Source organism: Populus trichocarpa, chromosome 5 (assembly GCF_000002775.5).
Source record: "Populus trichocarpa isolate Nisqually-1 chromosome 5, P.trichocarpa_v4.1, whole genome shotgun sequence".
Classification (NCBI taxonomy): domain Eukaryota; kingdom Viridiplantae; phylum Streptophyta; class Magnoliopsida; order Malpighiales; family Salicaceae; genus Populus; species Populus trichocarpa.
Window position 1 is genome coordinate 10,702,748 of NC_037289.2, and position 23,306 is coordinate 10,726,053.

The 23,306-nt window shown below is 31.2% G+C and overlaps 1 protein-coding gene across 2 annotated transcripts; it reads left to right on the plus strand.

The window, feature by feature from the left end:
* Positions 1–646: 646 nt before the first annotated feature.
* On the plus strand, positions 647–6,225 carry LOC7476378 (methionine aminopeptidase 1D, chloroplastic/mitochondrial). 2 transcript variants are annotated; one of them, XM_024600454.2, is made up of 10 exons: positions 647–828; positions 1,263–1,332; positions 1,761–1,992; positions 2,290–2,451; positions 2,560–2,601; positions 2,789–2,860; positions 3,793–3,872; positions 4,363–4,460; positions 5,132–5,179; positions 5,784–6,225. In XM_024600454.2, exons 1-10 carry the CDS (start codon positions 723–725, stop codon positions 5,927–5,929), a joined length of 1,056 nt encoding a protein of 351 aa, XP_024456222.1. In that variant the 5' UTR covers positions 647–722; the 3' UTR covers positions 5,930–6,225. The 2 variants fall into 2 exon arrangements, with proteins under 2 accessions (XP_024456222.1, XP_002306464.2); XM_002306428.4 differs by having other exon boundaries at positions 649–828; positions 1,764–1,992.
* Positions 6,226–23,306: the final 17,081 nt, after the last annotated feature.

Genomic DNA, 23,306 nt, shown 5'->3' on the forward strand with positions numbered 1-23,306 from the left:
CTCTCTTTACAATTAGAATCCAAAGATTTTCTCTCTTTTACTTCAAACCAAAGATAAAAAAATACGAGAAATGGAATTTTAGACTAAAAATTAAATGCAAAAAAATTAAATGGATGGAAAATAAGTATGTTGCGAACCTACAAGGAAAAAAGTTAATGTTTTTAGTCAATTTTAAAATGGCCATTTAGTTTCTTCATGCTTTTCATATTGGTCTCATAATTTTCAATTTTTACCTTTCTTGACAAAATAGAAGTAATTAACATTTAATTTGGCTATAGAATAGTGCAATCAATGAGAAAAAAGGTTTGATGATTAAAATAAAAAAAATCACTATAAAAATCCAAAAAAAAATAAACAAAGACACGAGCAACAATATTTTTTCATGTATTTTAGTGTTTGTTAAAGTTTGCACTTTGTCGAATCATGCGGCCAATCTTTTATTTTGCCTTTTCTTTTTTTCCGGGAACTTCGGGTAGTGAAAATCAGGTTGCCCTTTTTATCAATTTTGTAGCCCGTCTTAAATGTTATTGCCAACTATGAACTATAATGGATCAAAGTTGGGCTTGAGCCCGAACGTCGGAAATAAGAACCAAATGGGCCAACATTAAACAGGCCCATAACACATTTCAAAGCAATTGGAAAAAGTGAGAAGAACAAAGGAGGGCAAGAAAAACAGAGAGATTTCTGTTGTTCAAGAAAAGATAAGCACTGAAAGCACAAAAATGGTTGGCGCCTCTTCCCTGCAACCAAGGCTCCTCTCTTCTTTTGTAGGAGATCGTTTGCTTCTATCAAAACAGCCAGTTTCTCGTCTCTTTCTCTACAAACCAGGTCCCTTTTCACTTTCTTCTGTTTATCCCGCTATTCAGTTATTGTAGTAAGTCCTTGTCTTTCTTTTGGCTGCAGTCTTTTTTACACTGAGTGGTTGTCGAACCTGCAAAATTTTAATGCTTTCTTGAAATTATTGAATACTCAGTTGGAGATTTTGATGTTAGGTGCTGTTGTATTCATATTTTATATTGATTTGCATCAACTTAGGTGATTTATGAAATGAACAGTTACCTGTGAGTTGTGAGACAAAGAAAGATAATTTATTGTGAAGTTTTAAAGTTCCAATGGGCTAAATTCAGTTTCTATCTAAATGGTTTGGTTTTCCATTGAATGTTATTTTATGCTAGCTGGTTTTAGACCTTGTTGTTTGCAGCTCATGGCATTTTTTACCTCACCAGAACAGTATGTTTTTGTTTTTTCCAATTTTCTTACAGGAAACAAACATGTGTCAATGCAACTATCTAGAACGCTTTCTGGCTTGACCAATCTTTTATTCAATAGAAGGTATGCCAAAACCAACACACAAAAAATATACCATCCTTCTATTCCTCATTTTCTTTTTTTGCTTGTCTGTAATGCGCTTTCTTTGGTTTATGGATATACTGCACTTCTGAAGTGAGCTGCACTGTGCTGTTTCTATAGGTTTCATGCAACATGCTTGTACATAAACACGTGTGAGTTAATTTTTTAGGATGTAGGCATAAGTTGTGGTCTGTGTATATCATTTGAATTTACTTACCCTATAGATAAAAGGAACTTCGCATCATATTGGGCCATATCGGCCAGTTTGATGCTTCTGGGATGGACCTGATGAAATAGGGTATTGTGCATTGTTTTACTTTTTCACAATGAGCATGCATAGAGAGTTTGAGAAAAACACTGACATACCAGAAGATGGATGGCACATCTAATATTTTCGTCATTGAAATTAGCAGAAATCTGGATGAAGTGCCTAATGCCGAGCAGCAACGTCTAAGGCCAGGGAAGTTGTCTCCTCGTCGACCTGTTCCAGATCATATACCAAGGCCTCCCTATGTCAATTCTCGGCAACCACCTGGCATTGCAAGTGGGGCCGAAGTGCATGATGAGAATGGGATAGAATGCATGAGATCTTCTGGAAAGCTTGCGGCCCAGGTTCTTCAGTATGCTGGGACTTTAGTCAAGGTAAAATGATGGTACTTTCTGACCAGTCAAAAGGATAGTTATCTCGTGCTTTATATAAATTAATTAAAATGCATCATTAGCCTCATTATGCCACTAAGAAACTGTAGTGATTTATTTTATCTTGCTATGAACTTTAGCCTCTTATTTTTTCCATTGCCTTCTTCTAGTTTGTATTAGTAGGATTGGTAGCTATGAGTGGGTCAGTTATTGAGAATATACTGATTGTCCATGCATTAAAAAGAAGTGGTCAGTCAGTTTAACTGATCTCAAAGTTCTAATTGTTGTTTTTGTTGGCAGCCAGGTATAAAAACAGATGACATTGACCAAGCAGTTCATCAAATGATAATTGATAACGGAGCATATCCTTCACCTCTTGGATATGGTGGGTTTCCTAAGAGTGTCTGCACATCAGTGAATGAGTGTATTTGCCATGGAATACCAGACTCACGTGCTCTTGAGGTCTCTCTGTTAAAGTTTTGGAATTTCAATCTTTCTGTAGTTAAGCTATTATCTGTTTGAATGAGTAAAATGTTACTTAGCCATTGTGTTTATTTTTTCTTTTTGCAGGATGGTGATATAATCAACATTGATGTTACAGTTTATCTAAATGTGAGTGTCTTCTGGTTTTTCATTTTTTCCAGTATATCCTTGAGTGAACAGATATGATATCCCTGTAGTTTATAGGAAAAGTGGAACTGGTTTTAAAGAATAAATCATAGTTTGTCTGCAATTATTGCTCATTGCATATTCTGATTTCTCTGTCTCTTAAATCTAGTGATCTTATTTTGATGTGCAGGGTTATCATGGTGATACCTCAGCAACTTTCTTTTGTGGAGATGTTGATGATGAAGCCAGAAAACTGGTTCAGGTAACTCTTTGGAATGGTGCACTTATGTGGCATCCATTTGTTTCTGTGGTTGCCAGTCATAAAGTAAAAGCCATTGCTTGTTTACTAACAATGTTATTTACTATTGGAGTTAGGTACATAGCACATCGCCTTCCTAGTTCCAGAATCCTTTCTTTTTTTTTTTTTTTTTTCTTTTTTCTTTTCTGATTGCTAGTGAATAAGCATTTTTATTGACCAAAAGAGAACATGAGGTTTAAATGTAACTATAATCTACAATGGACAAAACGTTGCAAGCCTAGTGTAGTGGGCTGCCATCATCATTGGTGACCTCTATGAGATTTTCTGTACCGAGCTAGAATATCATGCTTTAAACTGAACTTTAAGCTCATCTAAAGCATCTGCAAGCTTTGTAGCATACTTAGACAACCTGAAACAGTTCTGTCAAAACACCTTCTTTGTCTCAGTGTTAGTCTTGAAGTCTGTTAACCAAATTAACAGCCACCTATTTAACGAAGACTCTAACTTTTGCCATCCAGGTAAATTTTTTATTACATTCATGTAACCACTAATTACTAGTTTTGTACAGTTCTGGACACTAGAGATCACCATTTGATATGATTTTGCACACACACTAAATGTTCTATCCTTTTTCTGCTATACATGGAAATATAGCGTTGTCTTAAATCATAGACTGATTTTTTCTTAACAGAATATGCTTGTTCACCTTCTATGGATTAGAGACTAAATATAATCATCCTTTTATGCCTGATGAAAGTAAATATTATCATTTAAATCATCTTTGTTAGCCATCATTGGTTTCTACGTACTTTTCTTTGGAAACTCCTGAGAAGTAGTCTCTTGTGATGAATAATTGTTTGACTAGACGAATTTTTCTGCGAATCTTGTTCATTTTAGGTATATATGTATGAGAATGTTTGTTGATCATCCTACAGGTGACTGAAGAATGCCTTTACAGAGCAATATCAATTTGTGCACCGGGAGTAGAGTACAAGAAAATTGGCAAAACAATACAGTAAGGAACCTGCTATAGCATTCTATTTACTCAGTTTTGCATTTTCATCATCTTCTCTCCTGTACAACTGTGGTGGGAATGTAAGATTCATTATATATATATATATATATATATATATATATATATATATATTATTTTTACCGTTTTAATTTCTGCATTTCTTGCCCTTGGTTTATCCTCTATTGTGAATATTTTATTGACTACTGGTGAATCGATGATATTTATTGACTAACAATTTTATCAACTTTATGACGAACTTGAAAACTATGCCCTACATATTTGAGGAAGTTTAAAATCTCTTCAATATTTTTTTCTGACTTCCAAGGGAATCTTTTCATCTCTAGTTACCAAGCAGCATCAAAATCTTTAGCTTGTATATGTGTGTCACACAAAAACGCATGCTCTCTCATGACCACGCTCACTCACACACAAACAAACAAAAACATTTCAGTTTCGATTTGATACTCACTCATGATTATGTTTTCTCAAGTGACCATGCAGATAGATATTCTTACGGTGTTGTCCGACATTTTGTTGGCCATGGTGTTGGACGTGTATTCCATGCCGATCCCGTTGTTCAGCACTTCAGTAATCGACCTGACTTTGAACTCTCCTCTGTTATTTCATTTCACATATTGTGCGGTTTTAATAATAGCTGGGTGTCCCCTTGTGTTCAGCCTTTCACTCGTTAGGTTCTGGGATTTGGAACAACCAAGCCTCAATCCCAAACTAGTTGGGGTCAGCTATACATGGATCCTTTTGTGCCATTCTGCATGATTGTATATCAAATCCTCCACAATGTCTAGATGTTTCAGAATGAAAATGAGAATTTGGAAGTATTGAAAAAGATGAGCAAGGGACACTCACACAATTTGATCTGCTAGATGCACTGAAGTTTGCTAAACATAAAAGAGCTGCAGGTTCTCATGTTATTTTATTGACCATGGAATGAATGAAATTGCAATCTGCATAGAATGCTGAAATGTAGTAAAGATGAAAGGGCAACTTGTGATAAGTTGTTTAAAGAGCTAGTTGTGCACGAATATAGTAATCTGGTACCTTGAGTACTATTCTTAATGTAATTGCAGATAGAGATACAGAAACATTTCCTATTAGACTGAGCCTTACCTACATGATTGCAATAAACAATTTTTCCTATTTCTCTTTTTCTCCCAGATGCCAGCATTAATGCAATTTTTTTTCTTTCCAAAAGATAATATTAATATTCTTTAACGCTAACAATGTTATGTTCTTTTCAGGAAACAATGATGGTGGGCGCATGATGTTGAATCAGACCTTCACTATTGGTATTTACATGTGAAATTTACCTTACGAAGCTTCATTAATTCGTATGCATGTGATATGAAAATGTCCCAATGGATTAAAGTTTTCTAATCAAAGCAAAAGTGGTAATATTGCAGCTCCAAGGAATGGAGAATCTAATGAAATTTGGAGGGATGAAAACATTTAGTATCTCTGTTGATAATTTTTTTTCTGGGGAGGTGTTCGATAATTTATAGTATGAATTAAATTTCTGTTGTTAATTGCTTCACATTTCTCTTATAACATCTTGATGTGAGTGTTTTGATTCTGTCCCTCCTGACATTCAAATAAGTTGTGTTTTCTATGGTTTTCCCATGTTATATAACTTCCATACCAATTGAGTCAATCAGGAATAGATTGGTTAAACATCCACACACATGGATTTGTACTCACATCCATTAGTTAAAGATCATTCCAAGTGACTCCATTCTCAGCACTAGCAACTTGAACTGCTAGTCTCACATGTACAAATGGAATCACTTGGAAGTTGTAGCTTCCTTTTCTTTTCTTGTGAACGATTGTATATGGTAAATGACTGACCTCCCTCCTTTCTCACTCACCAATTGTTGCCATGGTGAATTAATGCAGAACCCATGTTGACAATTGGTAGCGTTAACCCTGTAATGTGGGATGATAACTGGACAGTTGTAACCGAAGATGGAAGCCTATCAGCACAGTTCGAGCACACCATTCTAATCACAAAAGACGGGGCTGAGATATTGACCCAGTGTTAAAGTGGACCAACAAGGGGCAGCTAATACTCTCAAAACTTTCCATTTTGGAGTTTACGTCATCCAGATGTGATTGTTTGCCTCTCCCAAATTAAAACTTGGATGGGAGTAGGCACTCTGTTCTTTACTTGTATCATCATCATTGATCCCTTTTTTTTTTCCTCTGTAATTCCGGTAAGTTCATCTTTGATTGTATGATGTAAGCTATGGTTGGCCATGCTGCATAACTTAAACATGATTAGCAATGCTATACCAAAACGAGATTATTATTTGAACGAATGAGCACTGAATTTTAACAATTCCTCTGGATATTTTCATGTGCATGTTATCAAGCATTTTGCCGTGTTTGTCTGTGTCAAGTAATCCTCGGGCATCTTGTCTTGTGTTGCTATCACTTGAAAAGGTGGTCATAGAGGTTTGTGACATTAATCAGCTAATGACTTGCCACTGAAAGTTTGTAGTCAGAAGACAATTTATTCGCTACAGAAATCGAATCCTAATAACATATTTTGAGGATATTCGGAGTTCCCTATGCTTTTCGTTGGGTCATTATCTTAAATGACTCCATGTCCTCTGGAAAAATTCAGAACTGCCTTTCCCTTGATTCTTTCAATGCCTTTGATATTTATGGATCACATGTGACGAAAACAATTTTTTTATTTTGATAATCCGGGATGTTCGGGTCAGCTTACGCGCACCACGACTAATCCCCGGACTCACTGAACACCCTGCAAGCCTAGTAGGCAGGTAAGACACCGCGGGGATAACAGACGTGTCTGCTGAGGCTTGAACCCAGGATGCAGAGGCAGTGAATTTTTCATGGTCCGGATGTTACATGTTTGCGTTATTACAGTGATACACTAGAAGACTCCATGCATATATGTGAACTCTCTCTGAATCCATCATGGATGGCACATTCAATTCAACAATGCCGTCTTTTTTTTTTTTCGTATCAACTTTATTAATTATTAATTTCGTTATTTTATATTAATTTCATCATTTCTTATGTTATTTGTAATATTTTAACTGTTTATATTTTCTTAACAATTTATTTTGTTTGATGCAATTTCAAAATTAAATTAGATTCCAATTTTATAGAATAAGAAGTAACTTGTTGTGTCTAGAACAACTAAAAAAACTTCAAAAAAAAAAAAAGACCAAGCTTACAAAAAAAAAAAAAAAAAAAAGAGGAGGTGGGTTTTCATAATGTCAAAAGAAAGTTCTTTTTCATCCAAAAACTCTCAATTTATTTATTTTTTGTCCTTTTAGTCTTAGAATTTTATGTTTAGGTCCTACATTTTATTTGTTTTACGTTTCGGTCCATCAATTTTGAGAGAAGAAAGAAAATGTCCTTGAAAAATTAGGAAGAAGAGAGAAAGTGGTCAGTTGATCATATTCTTACACTAAAAAAAAATAATCTTGGTTTCATTCAATTTCTCTTTATAAAAAAATACCATTAAGGTGTTCTTGAAATTTCATCTCACTGAGAAAAATAGATTAGAGCTCGGGATATATTTTTTATTCAGTTTAATTTTGAATTTTTTAAATTGATCTAAGGGTGTTTTAAGATTGAAAATGAGTTTATTTAGATACTTAGGGAATTTTTACGTGTTTTTAAATGAAAAATCAATGAAAATAAAGTTTTTTTTTATCTAAAAACTTGGATCTCAACTTTCTAGCGACAAATCATTACTAGTAGATGATACATCATTCATTTATTTGTTTATTTTTTTTAATATGTCATTTGCATGGTTGAAAAAAAAATCAAGAATGTCATACATGCACATTGACATTGTATGCCAATGGATGTTAAATCTTATTTGTATTTGGTCAGGCCCAGAAACCTTGTCCTTTAGTCCCAAATGACTTGCCTTTTTTTGTACAACTTTTTTTTTTCTTTTGAGTCTTTTCACAAATTTTAATTAAAATTCACTATAAATAAAAAGTTAAAATTATATTTAAAATATTTTCCCAAGAAATACCCTTCAGTTGTTTTTCCAACTAAAAGTATGACTTCTTTTTTTATATATATAATATTAACAATTATTTCATAAATTATTATATATGAACCTAATATGCTAAATGTTTTTTTTTAATTTATGAGCATTAATATTCAATAAAATTCTTTTCTTATTTATGCATTTTTTTTCATGCAACATATATATTTTTATTAATAATATCTTTTTATTAGAAGCATGATTTTTTAAATAAAAACTAATCATGATTCAAAAATCAAGTTTCAATCAAGAAACAAAAATATCATGTATTGTAACTTTTATATGATTGTATGAAAAATTAAAATACTAATTAAATCAAGAAAACTATATAAAAAATTCACAACAAACAAATAACATAATATACCTTTTATTTTTGTTTAATATCCATGTGCAATATATTTTTAAGAGCATATTAGGTTCATATATAATTATTCATAAAATAATTGCTAGTATTATCATAAAAATTATCAAGTCTTATTTAAAAAGCATGGCATAACCGTGTGTGTGTAAATTTCATTGTAATTATTTTATTTTAAAATATAAAATTATAAAAAAAATAAAAAAAGAAAAATGATGGACCAAGTGGATTGAGCTAGACATGTTTGGGCTTAGAGCTGTTTGCCATTGCGTTTGTAACTGCGTTTCGCCAAATTTTGAATTTTTTTTTTTGCTAAAATTGAGTGCGGTTTGTACTTTTTGGATCGTTTTGATGTGCTGATGTCAAAAATGATTTTTAAAAAATGAAAAAATATCATTGGCATGTATTTCGGCACAAAAAACTATTTGAAAAGCACCCGTAACCACATTGACAAATACGCTTTTAGAAGGCTAAACATGCGCGCCTAGCTTTTGAAAACAAAAGCTACAAAGGTTAGGCATCATGTCGATATGCCTAGCCTTTAAAAAGAAAAACCTAAGCAAGCTTGGCAATTGTTTTAGAAACGGAGTGAATGATGTGTCGTTCCTTGCAATAATTTCCGCTCATCCAAAAATCAAAGTCTGAGTGTTTGAATTTTCAAAACTCAATTTTGAACATGTTTTCATAAAAAAAAACTCACACTAAGAAACATTATAGAAACCCTCATAAACCTATTCCTATTCACCAAACATACTCTAATCAACCAAAAAACACAAAATGAAATCAAGACAAACTTCTAAGATCCCAATCTACCCTTTTCAGCACTATTAAAGGGTCAAACCATCTCATTGAAGTCCCTTCTTCAATACAAATTTATCGATACTAAGATCAATATTTTTTATAACCAAAACGGACATGATTGAAAGCTTTCTCCCTCCTCTTTTTTTCCGGCGACTCTTTCTTACCCCTCTTAACTACAAGGGACTGAAATACAAGAGAAATAAAGCTTAAGTGTGAAGTAAAATTTTTGAATACAATAGAAACCAAAATGTACAAAAACGTGCCTCTTGAATAGTGCAAATGAATAAACAATTATTTTTGCTAATTGCTCATCATTCCTCCTGTTCACAAAAAAATAAAAAGAGGTTTTTTTTATTTCATGTATAAATTTGGATACTATATTTTTTAAGGAATCGATTTAAAAAGAAGAGGTAAGTGGGACGTCCTAGAAAATGAAATTCAAATGCATGTTTGTTTAAGTTTTGCTTCTTAATTATGTTCTTCAAAAAGGTTCGTGCCATTCTCTTTTTTGGCTTAAACAAAAGAAGTTAAATTATAAATCCAATTTCTCAATGTATCTTTTCAATTTAGAAACATTATGTAGTGGCTTCTTACCGAGCATTACTGTTTGATAATTTCAGGTGACCCAAAAACACAAGAACATGGAACTTTTGACCCGTAAGGCACCTTTGAAAAATTTCCAACAACCGGGATAATGTGGACCAAAATCTTGAACTTACAAAATAAGTGGACCGACAAATTTTGATTTTTTTTTTTGCTTTGATAAACTAGAATTTAGATAACCTTGTTTTATTCTATAGGGCAAACCTCAAATTAGTACCCAAATTATGTTTTTAATATCAATGCAGTCCCCATGACAAGATTGAATTCGTCTATTTTCTTTAACAGAAACGTCATTCCTCATCAAAATGATATCGTTTTATTACAGTACAATATATGCATTCTAGATTTTTTTTTTTAAAGTAACATGGATATATATAATCAATTGAGAAATATTTAGTATATTTAGTATATTAGGAATGCAATTAAAAGAACTCAATGAAGGATCGATAAACCCATCATTTTATGATCATGAAGTTCGTATTAATGATAATGCATCTTAAATTCAATTTTTTTAATTTATTAGAAAGTTTATTTCGGTAGTATTCAAATGATTTTATTAACTAAAGTCTAAATTTATTTAAGCAATCAAGTAAAACTTTCAATGAGTATTATAAAGAAATGAAACTCTAAATATATAAAGAAAGCTTAAAAAAAATAAAAAAAAATCAATCTAATGTAATTTACAAGCAATATCAGCTGGCTTCACACTTGAACATTATTTTAAAAATTGTTACTCAGAAAAAGAAAAAAGAAAAGAACACCATGGCTTGATAATCTCCACAAACAATATCATCATGACACTTTTGACAATATATAAGTTATTTTCTCAAGAAAAAGTTGCAAAACCTAAAGGGGACAATTTTGTTGATCAGCAGCTTGCTTCGTTTGACAATTACGATATATGTTCGGATACTATGATTCTTCAAACACTTTTCATGAAGAATAATTTTATTTTCCACTTTCTGTGGCCAAACCAGCTTTGCAATTATTCAGCTGCTGGAAATGAAATGGAAAAATTCCAAGGACCAAACATGAAGCATCAAAGTCAACAACAAGGCACATGTTTTAATAATTTCTTGGGCTTGTATTGACTTGGGAATTATTGATTGATTTTAATAATTTCTTGGCCTATGTTTCAATAAATTTTAATTTTTTTTATATATATTTCTAGATCATTTTTTAATATGTTAATTTTAAAAATATATTTTAAATAATAATAATTAAATATAGTCTTAATATATTTCAAAATAAAAAATACTTTGAAAACAACAACACATATTTAATATATTAATTTTAAAAATAAAATATATTTTAAAAACAACAACATTAGAAAACAAATCAGGGCCCCCGCCCCCGCGGATAAAATGCGGCCATGCCACATGCTGCGACGATCTGTCGCTTTCTGTGAGCCCCGTGAGGACAAATTTTGGAATCCGATGCTGGAGGATAGAGAGATACCTCCTGTCGCTCCTTTTGAAGGTGGGCCCATCCCATCTTGTGGGGCCCACGTATTGAAAGCCCTTCTCTCTCACTAAAAAAGAGAAACTCCATGGAAGCGTATTGCCTCTTCATCATCTCCACAATAAAACGCATGGTTTTATATTTATCCCCTCTTGACTGTGCCCAAATCCCAGAACGCTTCTTCATCGTTCCTTGTTCATCATCCATACTGAAAACAAGGCCCTTCTTCAAGCTAATAATTGAAAAAGCCACTCTTCTGCGACCTTATAAACAGTTGAGAAAAGAAAAATCTTGATGAAAACATGGTTAAGCTGGAGGGTGTGCAAGGCAATTAGGGTCTACCAGCTCGATCATGGGGCCTCTGATTGCATGACTCGGAGCCAGCCATCCATCCCGAGCTAGCTAGGACATAAAATAAAAGTTGCTGGGTCACAGAGAGATCGAACGAAATAGGAGTTCGGCTTCTTGATTTTTTTAAAAATAAATAAAATAAGAATAATATTGACCCTTATAATCTCAAATTAACTACCTTTCAAGGTGTGTGTTGGCAGAACCTTTACTAGCTAATTAATATTAAAAAATAAATAAAATAAGAATAATATGGGGATAAATTGTTGAGGGATTATTAATTATTCTTCTTTTTTTCTTGCTTTCTATTTTTATTAGAAGAATATTTTGGGTAATAATTAAGAACGCGAACCACCAATTGTTTAACTATTGATTGGATTCCTTCTCCTATGCCCGTCAATTATGGTAGAACAGAAATAGTTCCCTAACCAATGTGATACACGTGTCTGGTTTTGGTTTGTTTTTTTTTTGAAGTTCTTGCAGAGAGAGAGAGAGATATCGAAAACATGGACGATCGTGCTCCTCAAATCTTTAATTTGAAAAGGTTAAAGATATTATTGAATCTCGAACATGGTTCCTAAGTACATGTGCAAAGGACCCAATCAAGGAATAATTAGCATTACAGAATCCATTTTTTTATATAAAAAAAGTGAGGTAATTGCTTGAAGTTCATCCAGGTTCATATTTGTGGTAATAATTTTTTTTATTTAAAAATATATTGAAATAATAATTTTTTAATTTATTTTTTATATCATTATATCAAAACAATCTGAAAATATAAAAAATTTATTTAAAATAAAAAATAAAAAATTTTAATCTTTTTAAAATAAAAAAAAACAAACATGTTTTTTTTTAAAACATAAAAAAAATCTAATATGAGTAATATGAGTTTTTGTGATAATTAATGCTATGATTCTAGTTTTTTTTTTAAATAAAAAGTATAATAATACTAGAGGACAACCATCCTGTCTTAAAAAGAAAAAATGGACACAACCATGTAATTGCTCTGTATTCTTCACCAGGGGCGGAACCAGGTGAAGCGAGTAGGGGCCGGTCCTTGTAAAATATTTTAATTTTTTATATTTTTAGTGTTTAAATATATAATAATATAATATATTTTTAATTTAAATAGATAAATTTCTTAATAATAAATTATATCTTGAATTTTAATGTTTTTTATTATATAATTACAGCTCCACCCCTGTCCTTCACAGTGTACGAAATTCATCTGCCTGTTGAATGGCGCAAAATATCTGCTTTGGAGGTCAGAATATCACAGGGGAAAGAAGGGCTCCCAACTTGAAGCCTCGAAGATGCAAAAAATACTGCATAATGGCACAATGACACACACCGACACTGAACCTAGCTCGATTTGTGCATGTCAAGCAGAAATAGCAGTCAACCCTTGATGGCACAAGTACTGGAAATAGCAGAAACAGTAATTAAATAGAAAAATTTGCTTTTTTAAAAAAATAAATTAAAATAATCTTTTTTATTTTTAAAATTTATTTTTAATACCAACATTGTTAAAACTATTAAAAAAATAATTAAAAAAAACAAAGCAGCTCTGACGATCAATTTCGATGCAAACAAAAAAATTGATAATAAAATATTGGTAATTTACTAATTGTTCATAATTTATCTTTTTTTTTCTTCTAGAAATTGGCAAAACTTGTTGGAACCTTTAATGTGGGAACAAGTAGCCAATTTATACATTATGGCCCATGAATAAATTATTGCTAAGAAATGCAAATTCTTGCCAGCCACTTTCATAAAGTTTTATTGAGCAAAAACTTAAAGAAAATTGTCCTTCCTTTGGTCCACGTCCCAGCTACTAATTACCAGTAAATGTAGAGTGTATCTGGTATTGCGGTAGCTGTTGTGGTTGTGGTTTGAAAAAAATTGTTTTATAAAAAGTATTTTTAGTTGAGGTTGGTTTGAAAAAATAAGTGTTTAGTTAAAACTGTAGTTGAAATTGAGGTTGAAGAAAAAATAGTTTAATGTATTTGGTTAAGAATACTTTTGAAATTGAGGTTATAAAATAATTTTTAAAAATATATATTAATATTGATAGTTTTTAATTTAAATATTGTAGATTTAACTTTTGTTATTACATCATGAAATAAATAATACTTTATATAAAATATTTTTTATTATTCCATTAAAATATCTACAATTTCATCACGTATGAAATACATCCGACAAGGACTACAGTTTTTTTGGTTGTTTAAGCGCGGAATAACATCAGGTAAAATATAATCAAGAACGAAACTAGGATTGCGATCAAATTCTGCAAATGCTACTTTATCAAGCGATCTCTGTCTAATTTATGTAGTGTCATTAAATAATGTTAAACACTAGTTTTTCGAATAAAAAACAATTAAAAAATTAAAAATAATTTTTATTTTACTGGGTTGAACCTGATTCAATGTATTTTAAGCTTTGAATCGGAACTGGTTTGGTCGGAACCGGTCCAACCGGAACTGTATGCATGTTACACTGTGCATGCTAATTAATTAGCATGCATAGTGCGTAAATATGTGTTGCCTATTGTTTACTGTTGAAACAAAAACAGCCTCCTGTTGCTTTGTGATTACTGTGTTTGTAACGCAGTAAAAGGTGAGACTCATGAATAGCAAATAATATTTTTTTCTGTAACTAAACATATTAATTTATTTATATACGCGACTGCGGTTAAAATAAAACACAGCAAATATATTTGGTTACAGAAAAAGAAAAAAAAAAAAATGTTGTTTGCTATTCTCTCACCTTTTACCAATTCAGCTTCTTTGCCAACAAAAGGAATGCCGCCAAAGCAAGGGAGCTAGCTAATCCTTGCTTGACACGCACGCGTATACATGCACAGTCATATTTTGGTCTGCCCGAAATTGATTTAAACTAAAAGTACACTAATATTTCACTTGATGTTTGTACGAACCAAACTGAAATAAAGTTGTGATTACATTTAAACCTAACTATACGTTTTGCTTATTTTAAAGTGTTTTTTTATTTAAAATCGTATGAAAATAATATTTTATTATTTTAAAATAAATTATTTTTATATTAACACATCAAAATATAAAACAATCTAAAATTATAAAAAAAATAATTATAAATAAAAAAATTAAATTTAAAAAACATCTTTTGAAATGCAGTTTTAAAAAAGCCAGGTTATTATTGAGAAATATATATATATATATATATATATATATATATATATATATATATATATATATATATAAAAGTTCTGATCATTCTTTGTTAAATTTCTTTTTTTCTTAGGTTTGAACAAAACCCTAAATGATTAGCTATGGTGAAACACCAATTTCATTGTGAGCATAAATATATAGCAGCTTTGACAAGAATGGTAAATACTATGCAGCACAAGCTGAAGTCCTACCTAGCTAGCTACTATAGGTGGTAAACTTAAATCTAGTGGCAGTAAAAAAAAAAAGAAAAAACAGAAAGCCATTGCTAGAGGTCTTTAGGGTTAAGTTGCTGGATACATGATTCATGAAAAAAAAGGGTTAAAAGTAGAAAAATTAAATTTTACTTTGGTTTTTAGGTTATAAGCATGCATATTAGTAGAGTGATAAAATAGTATTTCATATTAATAAAAAAATATTAGATTTTGAAATCTATAAGATGTGTGCAAGTGATGTGAAAGGATACCGCCATGCTTATACGACACGTGCAGCAATGAAAAATTATCTTTTGTTGTGTTATTGGATTCCCCGCAGCATGTGTGTATTGTTTTTCTTGACGGATCGTCGTCGAAGTCATTTTTTTTTCTCTTTCCTCTCTTGAAATCCCCGTATGACAATTAAAATCTTTGGTTAGTACTCTTAGTTGGAGATATTTTAATATTAATACTCATTCTGTGGATTTTTTTTTCTTAGTCCTTTTGTATGTTTTTGTTTTATTTTTCATTTTTATCCTTCAATCTACATTTTCTGTTTTTTGCTTTTTATATTCGGTCTTAGTTCCTTCTTTTTTTCTTTATTTTTATCTAATCTCTTTTATAAACTTTCAATTGTTTTTAATTTCATTCTTTAATCAAAATATCTAGTTTGTTATTTTAAAAAAAGAAATTCGATCCTTATTTTTTGGGTGGTTTCTTCTTTTAATTCTTTTCTAAAATTAATTTTTCTTTTCAACTTAGCTCTTCGATTCAAAATTATCCATCCTCTCATTTGTTTTTTTTTTATATATAATTTTATCTTTTAATATTTGATATGTTGAGAATTGACCTTTGTGGTTTTTCCATATATTTGATGCTTCCAATCAAGTTTTGCCATCGTTTTTTTAGACTTATTTTTCTTCACATCTCATATTTTAGCATAGTTTTTTTTAATTGAGTTTCGTAATTTTTTTTTTATTTTTCTTTATGCTGAGTTATCTCAGTGTCATAACCTGATTCACAGGTTTGACAGGTTAATTCGAGCAGGCTCAAGGTTTTTCTATTTAGTTGCTTTTGGTCAAATTACTCGGGTTACAAGCTTAATGAGTTAACAGGGTTTGAGATTTTTTTTTTGCTTAATTTTTTTATCATTCGACATTATTTTTTTGTTTTTTATAAAATATTCTTGCATTAGCTTGACATCAAAATTCTTTTCATCCAACTCGCACAGGTCACATGGCTACCCTGTTACGTCAGTTTAACATCATTTTTTTTTCAAAATTTCTTTTTATCCGATGGTCACATGGCTAGTGTGTGTGTGTGTGTGTGTAGAAAAGATGACTTGAGGAAGAATTGAAGTGTATGACAAACTGAGACGTGCGACAAAGCAAAGGTTTAAGAGTAGCTGGAATAGAAAAGATGCCTTCAATAATTTAGGAAGAGGCTTAAAAAGGTTTGGGTTAATTTTGCAAAGAACAAGAGGATATCCCCACCACAGCACTTGGCTCCAACTGGACCACAATTATTTCTTAAGCGCATGAATGCGACAATATATATGAGAGGTGTTTTACAAGGGGCACATGCTGTAATTAATTAATGGGTATGGACAGTTAAATTAATTATAGCTAGCTTTTTGCATCATAGCAAAATAATTGACTAGTCTTTGTACGTAGTTAATTATGTTTTGAAATTCATTTATAATTACTTTTGGTAAATCTTACAATTCTTTTCAATTTATTTTGAAAGATAGAAAAGATTGGTGATAAAAGAAAGTATTTTTAAAACAAAATAATATTATTTTTAATTATTTTTTATACTGGGATTTTTTTTTGGGAAGCTAAAAGCACTATATTATAATTAATTTCAAAATCAATTGCAATTTATTTAATCCCCCCCCCCTTTTTTTTTCTCAAGATATATACAATCACTCTTTTGATTTCTTGTTTTCCACAATGTTCTTTGTTAGAAACGTGGATAAGGTCGAGAACTAAAGTGATTCTCGCACAATCTCCATCAAAACAGTTGACCAGGCACATGCATGGAGTCAATTTGAGGGTGTGCATGCTATAACTCCACCAGAACAAAACAAGTTTCCCGATTGAGAATGATCGAGATGAGACTACTAAAATCACTAGCGTCATCATTCTTCACTGGGAAAGAAAAAGGTGTCCTAGAACTGCACAAAAGCTTTGTCTAATCAGCTTGTCAGCTTCTCAATTCCCAACGTAAGTTAAAACTTGTAGAGCATCTTTGGATTGGTTTTATGCAGAATAAAAAAGACAGGAAAATTGTTTTACATTTATATATATAGGATGATAGCGACTTATATTTTGATAGAATGAAAGAAAGAGAAGAGAGGTATAATGGGAGGCAATGGCACCAATTATTGATTATTTTCCATTGTCAAGGAGGCTCATGATCCATCCAATCTTCTTCCTTCTTCTTTTTTCCTGGCTAGTTGTCAGAGGCTTATATATCTCGAGAGGTTGTTGGATCGTTGTCATCACTTCATTCTAATTCATACCTAATGGTCCAAGAACTATGACTTCCAATCATACAGAAAATCTTCCAAATTCTGTTGAGTTGGATAGAGGGCATATGAACTGAATCGCATAGGCTTCATTTGGCAATATTTTAGCCGAAATCCCCATGGCCATTTAAGATCACGACCCACAATCACCAACCCAAATGAGCAACACACACCCGTTTCATGAATGGCAAGTGCCATTTTCCTGAAGGTAAGAAACTGGTGTTTTTGGAAGAAATTAGCAAAACCTAGATAATATATTGGCTGTGGGATTGAGACTATGCGCACCCTATAGCTTTCAAAAGTTCCATGTTATAGCAACGTACGTACGTAGGCACCGCTCACCATCCATGAAGAGTATACTCTCTCTTTTTTTTTCCTATGATGACTTTGAAAAGAAAAGAAAAAAAAGACATACAAGCCGCAAAAGTCACACTTTTAAAAGGAGTGAATAGAGGTCTTAAGAGGAGGGGGTCCAAAAAATGTCTGAGCCAAAGGCGAAAGGTCCTCAGCACGGAAAGAAAAAAGGAATGCTTTAGGAACTGAGGAGGACCATTCAACGCACTATCAATGAAAACATGTCTCGGACATATAAAGCTCTCATGCCCTCATTTCGTCTCTTTAAAAACCACTCCCATCTTCCTCCTACTACTTCTTCTCTACCTTGAGATTCCTCATCTTGCTTTATTCCCCTTTCACCTTGAAATTACGACTTTCAGCTGTTCAGTATCATAACGATAAAGAGATTGCAGAACTTAAAGTATAAAAGCCTGGTATTCCTTTAGGCTTGTAAGATTATGGCCTGTAAAGTGTAACAAATATGCCAAGCTTGTATCTACCTTTAATAGTCCCCTTGGATCCACCACCATTGAATATAGTGTAAGAGATGTTCCCGCAAGCGCTATCTACTTAATTATTGCTGAGATTGAACATGGGAGACAACACCGTATAAGCTAAATATTAACTAGTCAAGTCAACTGTACGCTTCCCACTTAGAAGGTGAAACCAAGTCTCTGAGCTGTATTATCCCTTAATTAGCTGAGCTTGGACCAGATTTTAGAAGCCTAGCTGCATGCATCATGTTATCTTAATTAATTACAGGAAATGCATGAATTAGAACACATCTTGTCTTTCTTCTAGATAATTATTCCTTAGGGCATGGATAAAATGGAATGGATAGATGCACACATACACAAATTGTTTAATTACTAACATGAAAATTTTATAACCCATGCACGCATCAAGAGGTTGCGATTTTTTAGATGCAAATTAACCAGCTCACAACACTAGCGTAAACATTTTATTTTTGAGTTCAAAACCACAATATGATAAAAAAGGAAAATATATTTCAGTAAGATTAGTTGGGAATATTACTCGTGTAGAGTTTCAACAAAAGTAGTGCAAAAGCACTTTCAGATTAAAGTTCAAAATCTTGGACATATAGTAAGGGGCGGAGACATGACTATATGACTACAGCCTCAAGTTTCTAGATTTTCTTTTTGAAAAATAGCATTTATTTTTTAAAAAAATATTGATGAAAAAAAAAAGATATTCAAGCTTGTTGCTATTTTGAATTGTGATTTTTTTTAAAAAGAAATTGTGAATGGGCTGCATACAAGGAGAGAAGGAAGGGACAGAGAAAAGTATTAAAAAAAAAAAAGATTCTCGAAATACACCGAAACTTTGATTATGACATCGCTGGTACCATATGAAAAATCTCAACAAAATAAATCCAATGACATCAAGGAAAGTCACCAGTGGTGATTCGAGTGTGTCATACTTGTTGTCCAAATTTGCAAGGAATTTCATCTTAAATATTATTTGGAATGATGTAGTAGCAAAAATTATAGTTTTACCCCGAAAGAAACCTCAATGATAATTGAGGATATTTCACATTTCCAGACCGAGTTCTTGACCTAGAAAACCAATGTTTGTTCATCATAGCAAACCCGTCATAGCAGGCCAGTAGAAATAGATATCATCAAACCATAGCAAAAAAAAATAAAATAATGCAAATTACCCAGGTAAAGCATACTAAGGGTCTAATACCTTCCGTTTACGCAACCAGTTCATTGTCTAAAATCTTTAGAAAAAAAAACATGTTATGGTTCCTAGTAGTCATAATACTAGGTGGCGACTCCTTGACCAACCAAAAAGACCTTCTAGACTCCTGCTCGAGAAGGGTCGTCGCGAGGTCGTGCCCCCGCGATTCTAGGGTACAACAACTGGTATTATCAGAAAGATCTCGACGAGACAAATTCAATGACACCAAGAAAGGTCACCAATGGTGATCTTAGTGGGCTACACTTGCCGCTAATGGCAAGTGAGCCAAATGCTATATTTGGACGACAATTGTGACACACTTGGTTCACCGTTGGTAACCTTTCTCAATGTCATTAGATTCGTCTCGTTGAGATATTTGTGATGGTATAACTGGTGGTGTCATAACCGAAGCTTTGATGTACCTCCAAGATATTTTTCTCTTCTATCTCTCTTCTCTCATCTCTTCTCATGTGCATCATATTTTATAATCTTTTATAAAAAAATATCGTGATTTGAAATAGTAACAAGCTTGGATGCTATTTTTTTTTCTAATCACGACATGTAAAAATTATGTTATTTCATCAATTATTTTTTAAACTGTGCTATTTCATAAATATTTTTTTAAAAAATTACTAATTTTCAAAAATAGCCAGGTTTTTTTTATAGGAAGGAGGTGAGATCTATTCTAGTGTTAGGCACCCTTTAATTTGAAACAAACATCCAACATTCGCCCAGCTCTTATCCATCAATGTTAACTTTATTAAACCTTTCTTTCCATAATTGTACTCCATGTAACTTTAGATCCCATACTTTCATAATTGTGGTTTGAATTCTTTAATTTATTTACATTGAACGGAAAGCAAATTTATTCCTATATATGCTTATAGCCAAACATAAGGGAACAAGAAATAAACAAGGAAAATCAGTTTTAACTCGTAGAAGGAAGAAAATTATAGGCTTTCAAAAGTTACTACATATATATTTGTTAAAGTTTCACGGAGATCTTGCACTTATATGATCAGACAGCAAGTCTCCTTCAACAGTGAGAACGGTGGGACATTGTAAGATTTGCAAGGTAATTATATTAATTTAAACAATAAAAAAAATCACATCTAAAAGTATTCTTTGTTATATCCAACAATAAATTATATGATTCTAATTACTTTTTAAAGTGCTTTTCACTTAGAAAAATATGCTAATAATATTTTTTTATTTTTTTAAAAATCATTTTTGAAGTCAGCACATCAAAATGATTTAAAAACATCAAAAACATATTAATTTGAAACAAAAAAAAATTAATTTTTTTCAAAAACATTTTTGAAACGCAGTGCAAAACGGAATAAGATATAACTTTTACTATATCACCACGTTGTTTCAATGTTTCCCACAATTTCTTTGTATTTTATTATTTTCTTTTCAAAACAAATAGCTTGTTAAGGCAAAAACTGCAGCCACATTAATTGTTAGTTTTTGTTAAAATTACTTTAAAAAAAATAGATAAAAATATGTTTGATTAAAAAAAAGATAAAAAATAATTATATTTATTGAATAAAGTTCATATCTCTACTAAGAGATTGCTTAGCTAAACTATTTGCAGACATATCTGCTTCTCTAAGTATATTAGTACAACGTATTTCCCATAATTACTCTATCAAGAATTTAAACTAAAGTATCATTAAATATGGTATAAAATTTATTCATTAATTACATATGAATCTCAAATATATATAGGATAGTAAAATTAAAGACTTTACCCTTACCATCCATTGCTTTGATGCTTTTCTTTTCTCGAATTAAAAAGTAGAATTCTAATAAAGAGATGATGGGAGAAGATGAAATTAAGCTCTATAAATCACTAAATAATATATGATTAACAAAAAACTAATAAATTGTCACACTTAATTAAGATGTAATATAGTCACTTGGCATAAGTGTAAAGTGGGGAAAAAAATGCCATGTCATCTCAGCATGTGTCAAGTCCTGGACATAATAAATATCACCGCATCTGTTTAATTTATTATATTTTAAGAGATAAGCTAAACAATTCAAACAACCTCAAAACTTTAATTCCTTTGAGAATTGGTCATTCGAACTTCTACTTTTGAGCTTGACTTTTTTTCAATTGTGATTTATTTGAAATTAGGTATGATTATTTATTAATTTTGTGTTCATTTCTTTCAAGTTTTTATAGTCTCAAAAAAAATATATTCTGTATTGATTTGGTTTTGGATTTCCAAAGAAAGATTCGATTTAATTGTTGATGAAGAATTAAAAATAAAAAGACATAAATTGAAAGTGAGAGATGATGAAATGCTAGCTCTTTATTTTAAAGGAAAATTTCAAGTTTTTTTCTTTCAATTTTATATTTTTATATTGTGTTGATTAGTGATTTGACTTGATAATTTGGTTTGTGTTGCTTTCTTTGGGATTATCATAGTCTTTTGAAAATATCTCAATACTAGGTTGATTCTCTTTTTTTTATAAAAAAAAATCATTTTTGTTATTTGTAAAAAAAAAAGAGGTGACCATAATTAAACTCTTGGTAAAATTGCAACCTTATTTTAAAAAAAAATGATGCTAGTGCCATTGAGATTTAAAATTTTATCCAAATTTATTTTTGTCCCTAGAATTTGAAATTTATATAATTTAGTCCAAAATTTCATTTTATTTACATTTTAGTCTTTGAATTTAAGAGAGAAAGAGAAAGTCATCAGATTATAGAGAATGAGAGAGAGAGTTGTAGATTGGCCTCATTTCAACAATAAAAAAAGTTTGATCATGGTATTAACAAGTTTCGTTTAATAATGAGAGTCTTAATGAGGTCTTATTAAACCTTTATCTTGCTTAGAAAAGTGGAGATCATGATTGAAAGATAACTTTATTTTCTAGTTTGATTTTGTAACTTTAAACCCTTTTGGGGGCTTTTTAGGTTGATTAATTAGTTTTAGGGGTGTTTATTAGGTGTTTTTACATGAAAATATATTTAAAAATGGATATTTTGCCTAAAAAATATTACAACCCTGATTTTTTAACCACCTCTGCGGTGATGAGATTCTTGGTAGTAGACAACTCATCATCTATTTCTTTATTTTTAACAAATAAGTGAATGTTGCATTTTAATGATAAAAAAAATATTTTAGTTACATAATCTTTAGTTCAAAGATCTTATTTAGAAATGCATCTAAATCAAGGAGGTGGTGTTGAAATAGTGAGAAGCAATAAATTTGTTTAGAATAAATGATTCATTATTAACAATAACAGAATTAAGATTCATTACTTTAAAGTGAATAAGTAAGTACTTTTCTTGTTTTAATTGAAGCAGATTTTTAAGCATGTTTGTCTTGTGTTTATAGATTTAAACGTGTATAAACTCTATTTTTTTTTAGAATATTTTTTATTTAACATACCTTTGTGATGACAAACCACCAATTCATGCTAATTATTTTTAAACTATAATCTTCCTATAATAAACTAAATATATTTGCATAGTCTTCTCTCTCTCTCTCTCTCTCTCTCTCTCTATATATATATATATATATATATATATATATATATATATATATATATAAACTTTTATCTACGTAACAATCCTAGCAAACACTAATTCAGAAGGCCTTTTCTCACCGAAAAACCTAAAAGAATTACTGCACGGACCATCTTAATAAAGGGTAATTTTCTTTTCGTAGGTTACACAAGCAAAATATTTTACGGAGGTGGTCCAAGTTTTGGAACAGTCTAAATAATTGAGCCCCACGTGTGATGCTACCATACGTTACAAGCATTTCTATATTAATTCATAAACTTACCTAACCGCTATGCCGTTATGGCCCTAAATTAAATGA

Coding starts and splice junctions, on each gene's coding strand:
- LOC7476378 (XM_024600454.2), top strand. CDS start 723: ATGGTTGGCGCCTCTTCCCTGCAACCAAGGCTCCTCTCTTCTTTTGTA. Junction 829..1,262: donor TCTCTTTCTCTACAAACCAG/GTCCCTTTTCAC, acceptor ATTTTCTTACAG/GAAACAAACATGTGTCAATG. Junction 2,602..2,788: donor ATGTTACAGTTTATCTAAAT/GTGAGTGTCTTC, acceptor TTTGATGTGCAG/GGTTATCATGGTGATACCTC.